The sequence below is a fragment of the Artemia franciscana genome, chromosome 3 (assembly GCF_032884065.1).
Source record: "Artemia franciscana chromosome 3, ASM3288406v1, whole genome shotgun sequence".
In the NCBI taxonomy this organism is placed as follows: domain Eukaryota; kingdom Metazoa; phylum Arthropoda; class Branchiopoda; order Anostraca; family Artemiidae; genus Artemia; species Artemia franciscana.
This window is the reverse complement of record NC_088865.1, coordinates 45,984,318-45,992,599: the sequence shown is the minus strand read 5'-3', so window position 1 is coordinate 45,992,599 and position 8,282 is coordinate 45,984,318. Positions and strand designations below refer to the sequence as shown.

The window sequence follows — 8,282 nt, the reverse complement described above, 5'->3', positions numbered from 1 at the left end:
TGGCTATCCACTAATTCATTTGACGTAAACCTGGAAATTCAGAATAAATTTTTCCTGCGTAATTCATATTTTAAATTAGTGAATTTTCTTCCTTTCCCTCTTCCTTCTTTGAATACACTATTGTGTAAAGCTCTTTTTTACTATTTTGAACATTCTATTTATGCAACTTTTTTTTTTCTAAACTTCTTAAAAGCTTTGTCCCCTTAATTACGAAAAAACTTAATAAACAATCCTAGTAGTTTCTTTCTTTCTTGTTATTTTTATCATTTCCTTCCTTTACCTTCTCTTTGCATTTTCACAGATCATTTTAATCGCTTTATATATTCTACTATTCTAATGGTTTTTAATCTTTTGATATGTTGATTTATGCATTTAACTTTTATTTTCTCACCAATCTTGTCATATTTGTTTTTGCTTTGTTGTGTTTGTTTTTATGTTTGAATTTGAAGTGAGAATTCGGCCCATCTGGGCTTGTAATAGCCATATTTTGAAAATCAGTCTTGATCTAAAGTAAAAAGGCCACTTGCCAAACATACAAATATTTGTTTATAGAGCAAGTTCTGTCCAAAACACCAAGGACCAAGTAGACCCGAGCTCTACTCAGGATTTACGTTACAGAAAAGTCAACATAGTAGCAACAAAATAAAGCTTCAGGGTGAGCAATTGATAAATTTAGAATAAAAATGATAAGCCTTTTCTGCAAAGTCTTTTAGGCTTGATCGAAGCTTTAATATTCATCTTCTTCCATTATTTTTAGTTTTAGAATAGGCTACTTAAGATGACCGGGATTATGAATTTTTACGATGGCTTATTTGAAAGCACTTGGCTAAGCGCAGGGGTGTAGCTCCAGCATTTTTATTAGTGGAGGGGGCAAGAGGGGTCCTGGCTAAGCTTGAAGTGACATACTTCAAGTTACGTAACTTATCCCCTAGGGTTGAAAATTATATACTTAGTCACCCTATAGCTTATAGAGCAAGGTTGAAATATTATAATACTGGATTAAGAAGCTAAAGTATCAAATTTTTTCCTTTGTGTAAACTATAGGCAAAGTTCGTGGCTTGCAGCTTTTCCCAAAAGGGACGGCAGGGGGCTAGGTCATCCTCAATGACATAGTTATTAGAATTTTCGACTATCCTGAAGAAAATGGTTATCACAAAGTTTTGATCGGACGACTTTGTAGAAAAAATAGCGTAAGAGAGGGGCTAGCTTTCCTCTTATATTTTGATCACTTAAAAAAGGCAATAGAAAATTCGATTTTGGATCAAATGAGCCGTGTTCCAATCTTCTACGATCACTGGTTTGATATGATCACCCTGGACAAAAATAAAATAAAAACAAATACGCATCCCTGATCTTTCTTCTGGCAAAAATGCAAAATTCCACATTTTTGCACATAAGAGCTTGAAACCTCTACATTAGTGTTCTCTGATATGTAGAATCTGATGGAGTGATTTTGGTAAAGATCACTTGATCTTTGGGGTTTTTTCACCCTTTTTCAAGAAATAGGGCAAATTTTATCAGGCTCGTAAATTTTGATGGGTACCAATATATTTGATGAACTTTACGTATTTTGAACGAACATCAGAATTCAATCCTTTTGATATGTCTATTGTCACCAAGACTCGGTTTCTTACGTTTTCGGTTACTATTGTGCCGCATCACTCCTTATGTTACAGTTCGCTACCATGAACTATTTGATATAAAAGATTTATTAATAAAACGTAAATCCAACATATCTCCAGACAAGAAAAGCAAAACAAAAAGATAAAAAAGAAAACAGAAGACAAAAGGCGTGAGGATAAAAGGAGGCCCTCCCAGCGTGATTGAAATCATTGTTCAAACTAAAATCCTTTATTATCATACGTCAGTTACTGAGAGTTTAATGAAGGTTTTCCATAATTCCTTTTCTTTCCTTTTTCTTGGAAGTAGTAATACTTCAAGAACTTTCCAAGTTGCTTTTCTTGGTACATGCATAAGTTGGGAGCGTGGGACAATCTTAAAAATTCTTAGAAAGATCACCAAAGCTTTAAAATATACTGAAAGAAACACTATTTTTTCTGACTTGTATAACGTCCTACAATTTTATGTTTCTGGACTACTAGAGGCTGAGATGAAGCAACCGCACTTCTATGGGCGTCATTTACTGCCTCAAAATTCGGGAATTTACATACTATTCTTTACTGAAACGAAATTTAACCTCTATCTTGACGGTGAAAATTAGTATTAGGATCATGTTATGCATTTTAGCTTCAATTCTGTTTGGTTTTTAGGCTCGTGAAGATTCTTTGATGGAGACCGCAGCGCCAATGAGGTCGGTAGCTATATCTGACTACAAGAGAGAAGCATATTATGGACCACCAGCCCCGCCTGTGTATGCTCCAAACTTGCCATTACCAGCTCCAAAATACTCTCCACCAGCTCCTGCACTTCCGATACCTGCTCCAGTATATACTCCACCAGCACCACCTCTATATGCCCCGCCAACACCCCCTGTGTACGCTCCACCACCACCACCGCCTGCTTACACTCCACCTGCACCACCTGCGTACATTCCACCACCACCACCTGCACCCCCTGTATATGCTGCACCAGCAGCTTCTAAGTATATTCCACCACCTCCACCTATACCCCCCGTGTATGCTCCACCAGCCCCTCCTAAATATGTTCCACCACCTCCACCTGTGCCCCCTATTTATACTCCACAAGCACCCCCTACATATATTCCACCACTACCACCTGCACCTCCCGTATATGCTCCACCTGCACCTCCTGTATATGCTCCACCTACACCTCCTGCATATGCTCCACCAGCACCACCTTCTCCTCCAGCCCTGGAAGCTCCTGTATATGCACCACCAGCACCTCCTACATATAATGTGCCACCCCCACCCTCTGCATATACTCCCCCACCATATGAGCCCCCTGTGTATGCTCCTTCCGCTCCAACATATGCTCCACCTGCACCTCTGTTTACTCCACCTGCACCACCAGTTTACGAACCTCCTTCATACACTCTACCAGCCCCACCTGCATATACCCCTCCAATGTACGAGCCTCCTGTATATGCTCCACCAGCCCCACCTGCAATTCCTCCTCCAGTATATGAGGCTCCTGCATACGCTCCACCAGCACCTCCTGTATATGCACCTCCCACATACGATGTACCCACGTATGCTCCGCCGGCTCCGCCAATGTACGAGGCTCCTTTGTACAATCCACCTGTGCCTGAATATGCTCCTCCCCCAGCGTATGCCACCTATGAAGCTCCTGCTTATCCGGTAAGTATTCTTTGCCTCCTTGTTTCTTCTGTCAGCTTGTTTTGTTTTGTCTTTATAATCAGCTTGTGCTCAAATTTCCAATCAATAATCCTAGGATTGTTCAAAAATTTGTGAAACGGGCTCAAAATTTGTCTTCAAATTTTTATTGTAAAGATAGCTAGCTAAAAACACAGCTATTAAACATGTATTTGTGGCACACGTCTCGTCAGTAACATAAAAAAATACAAATATAAAACAGAACACGATCTTTTAGACATCTATAGGAAACTAATTTTTTAAAGTCTCCTATATTTTTTATATCCCATTTTACACAATTGTTTGTTTTTTTTTGTAATATTAGGCTAGTATTATCGGGAATGAGTTACTTTTTCTCTGGTTCTTTTTAAGTAAACTGTGATGAAACATTATTTCTTTATTGTAGCCATAGAGATTTGAGTTCTCCTCCTATTCTTCCAGAGGATACGAAAAATCGTAAGCAAGATGATATAATTATTACCAGCATGCTAATTTTTACTTGTATTTCCAGATATTAGAAGAGGTAATGGGAGGGGTTTCGCTCATGATATGTTCTTTTGGGTATTTAAAATTAAAATCTACCATTTTGTAAACAGCTTGAAGCTTAACAATTGATCTTGTAACTTTTTGCGTGTAATAGCCAAATGCAGAAATTGAATTGCGTTCAAAAGCCTTTACTGAAATTTGTTGCAATGAATTATTTCTTTATTGTGCTTCAGGGCTCAATAAGCTGCAACTCATCCTTTTAAAGATTGACAATTCTAGGAATATTTATCTATTAGTAAAGGCGTCTTGTAGTGGGTTTGATATCAGATTGGTAAATTTTGGTGACCCAAAGTTGAAACTCAGCTGGTAGCACCACATTGTATGCCTCGGAATTTGAGTTTGGTGGTGAGGTTAAGTGGAAACATTTCCATGACCTACTAATCCAAACAAGTAAAACAAAAAGAAGAAATGTTAACAAAGACTAACCAAATTTTTGACGACTTTCAAAGGCTCTGAGGTTTTGCCAGAATGCTTAATTTTCTATAAGACATTCATTTTCAAGTTCAAACCACTTCAATAGAGAACAATAAATACTCTTATTCAAACATATTCCAATTAATTTTTGCTAACTGCAATTTTAATGTGGTACTAGTTGAGCAGAAGCAGAAAATTGATATTACAAGAAATTGCTAAAAAACAATATCAATACTAGTTTGTTTCTGACTAAGTTTCGTCTCTGAATGTTATGTCTGTGCATCTTTCATCATATTCATTAAACAGATATGAAAATTGCTTTCCTAGGCTTCCATCTTTTTCAATTTTAAATTAATGCCTTAATTGTCCCCTCTTATTTGTCAGTCATAGATTGCAAATGAAAGTCGAACAGTGTTCAACCCAACAAAATACGAACCAATTATTGGTGCTATAATCGTTTGTAATAGGGGTTTCATCAGAGAATTTCTCTCGGGACTTGTATCACAAACAAGGATATTACAAACCTCTTTGATCATCGATGCGCCGTTATTGACTACAACCGACTGGTTACTAATGTCTAAAATAAGGTTCCAGGATAAGCAGTATATTACTGCTCTATTTCGTAATCTCTTTCGTAAGACTCATATGGCATTTTCCATTGAAAATTTGTGTTCCCAGTTATATGATAATGAAAAGGAAAACAAATTTTACAATACTAATTGAAAAAATGTCGAATCGAACAATATAAAGAATTGAAATTTTTCACAATATTTAAATAATTAGTAAGGGGAATATTTACAACCCACATTTTGTAAAATTCAGGAAATTTATCCCAAATTTTGCTCATTTTATTATTTTACATGACCCCTCCCCCTAAAAAAATACAATCTTAAGTGTTTTGCAGTTGTCTAGGAAAATAACATCAATATGGAACATCAGATTAAAAAAAGAGAACTAGATATAATATTTTTTTGTAAGGTGATTTCCATTTTCTACAGACGCAAAGAATAAATAATTATTGCAACTTTTGAATTTTCTCCTATATCCTGAAAAGATAAAATCCATTAACATGCTTTAGATTTTAAAACCAAAGTAAAGTGTGGTTATCAGATTGATACTCGAAATTGAGGATACGGTCTTAAATAGAAGCCAAAATTGACGATCAGGTTCCCAATATGAAAGTTAGAATTGACGATCTAATCGGCCCTTAATCTTAGGATTGTGAGTTTTCACAAGTGCGACTATAGTATGGCTCGGGTATAAGCCAAAATATCTCCAATTTTAGTGAACATTATCTTTCTAGGTACGAGTGGCTTGCACATTTCTTTTCTTAGCTTATTAGTACATTGGTAATGAGAAAGAGTAAAATCTCTTACTCGCATACAATTAGAGTTGATGAGTAAAATTCAAAGCTTTCTTGTTTAAATGGTACATACACAACACGGTTGAAAAATTCAAAAGATACTTTGTGACATTTTCGATCAAGTTCATATTTGAAGCCATTCTCTCTTAAACACTTTTTTTAATTCTTCGAAGAGTTAGTAAAATTTAACAAAATTTATTTCTATTGTGTACATTGGAAAAAAAAAACTATTTTTGAATTTTGGAAATTCCATTTTTATTATTTCGCCGCGTGTCCGCATAAAGGTAATGGAAAAATACTAGGTTTGCAAATAAATTCAAAATTTTTTAACTATATTAAGTAAATGATCTTATTCTCATTTACTACTGTAAAGTATAAGCCTTATTAATAACGGCAAATTTGATAAAATCTACCAGTGAAAGATGGACGAAAAAGAACTGGCAAATATTATAACTATAGATATATGATAGCAAGTAAAAACGCTGAAGGATCAGAATTCGTCTCAGTGATTGGATTAAAAAGGGATAAACGTTAATTCAATCACTGCAAAAATGTTTGTGCTTTCGTCTACTAATTTAAAGCACAAAACTTATTGGCAGAAGTCAAATTGAGCATAAGAAATTAGCGGAAAATTAGCAAAAATATTAATTGTAATAACAGATATTTAAACAGGTAACGGATAACTTAAATATAATAACAGAATTGAAAGGATGAACAATATTAATTAATCTGATTCGTCAGACTGAACAAGAATAAGCGTTAATACTTCGTTTAACAAAATGTTTTTGCTCTCAGTGCGAGCCTACGTGAGAGCCTCTCACATACTGATTTAAAGCACATAATTCGTCGGCAAAAGTGAAACTGAACATAATCCATCAACCAAAAACTATCAAAAGTCATAATTATTATAACAGGTGCCTACACTGATGCCAGAAGACTTAATTACAATTACAAAATAAGAAGGTTCATGAACAAAAATTAATATAATTCGTATGGCTGAACAATGATAAGCGTCAATTATTTACTAAACAAATGTTTTGCTCTAATATACTGCTTTAGACCATATAGTTCATTGACAATATTCGAACTAAACACAACCTCTTACAAGTGTCATTATGTTTGTAGATATCTAAAGAAATAACTTAAAACAAATTAACCAAGGATAATGCTTATAAATTCGAATTAGTTTAATTAGTCGCACTGAACAGGGCTAAGCATTAATTATTTATTGTGTTCGTTTTTATGCACTGCCATATAGCACGTAATTGACTAATAAAACTAAATTGATTATAATCAATTGGGAAAAATACAAACAGTAAGTTTCTAATGAATATAAGGAAGAAGAATTGAACGAATAAAGGATTAGAAAGTGGATGAACTAAAGAGACATAACTGCCAACTTATTGCTCAGTTTCGAGCAAACTCTGACAAATTATTTTTATTTTAGGCACCCCCTCCAGCATATGCACCCCCCGCGTATCCTGCTTACAAATGAAAATCTTCTAGGAATTACGTTTGAATATAAGTCGGGTGCTTTTTCTTTTGTTAGACTTAATTTTATTTATTTGTGCATTAAACTTATTGTACGCAAATCTCTGCTTATCTGCTTCTGAAATTAATAGGAAATTTAATTGGAGTAACATAGAAAATGTCAGGCAATTTTTAGCGGGATTTTGAACTGCAACAAAAGACACTCTGCACATACAGTTTATCAAAAAGGCGTAACTGCGGTATCTTAAGAAGGACTGGGATCAGTAAGTTCAAAATCCCGCAGCATGTTGAGGAGGATATTGAAAAGTGGTTTGAGGGCAACCAACCCCAAACCCATGCTCTTTTTAGCTGGAAAAAGAGGAAGATATTGGAAAGTGGTTTGAGGGCAACCAACCCCTCAAAAACGTTAACATCTTGTTCAAAATAGTAAAAAGTAAACGAACTAAGCTTCCCTGATGGCAAATTTGGTGAGAAAATATCACCGTTTAAAAGTTTACTGCAACAGCGTTTCCTTCCCACAAAATAGTGGAAGGTTATTTTTAAACTCAATAATTTGTATTATTAAGTATTAGTCATTTATATTAGTCAAAATTGCACATAAAGTATTTTGCCCCTAAAATACAGAAAGGGGCTACCATAGTAGTCCATCTTTGACTTTTAGTAATACAAATTGCCTATAATTGTGCCACATCCGTTGTTTTTTAATGAAACAAATAATAATGAATAATTTATATTATTAATATTATTATTTGAATTAAATGAATTAATTTATATTAATATATAATTTAATAATGAACTTAAGTTAATTTTAATTGAATTTTGAAAATATCCTGGTTCTTTATGTGAACATTATTCCTGAAATGTAGATTTACGATTTATTTACATAGGAATGTAAGGTATTTTAGTTATTATATATTTTAGTTTTTACATGAATTATGTTATACTCGATAACAGAATATCCCCCAATAACCCCTTTCAATGTAATCACAATTGTATTTTTTTCTTTTTGCTGTAATTTTCCACAAAATTTCATTTAGCTGTATATTTAGGCCTATAAGCTCAAAAAACTCCAGCAAATTTTTTTAGCCAAGAATTAATTAAATCCCCCAAAATTCCTCCTTCTAATGCAACACATAAATTCTAATTTTCTTTGTTCTTCGCTTGAGATGATTTCT

General features: G+C 34.4%; 1 protein-coding gene across 1 annotated transcript; it reads left to right on the top strand.

The window, feature by feature from the left end:
* The first annotated feature begins 2,274 nt into the window (after nt 1-2,274).
* On the top strand, nt 2,275-7,208 carry LOC136025325 (uncharacterized). Its single transcript, XM_065701238.1, has 2 exons — nt 2,275-3,278; nt 7,064-7,208. Exons 1-2 carry the CDS (start codon nt 2,289-2,291, stop codon nt 7,109-7,111), a joined length of 1,038 nt encoding a protein of 345 aa, XP_065557310.1. The 5' UTR covers nt 2,275-2,288; the 3' UTR covers nt 7,112-7,208.
* Nucleotides 7,209-8,282: the final 1,074 nt, after the last annotated feature.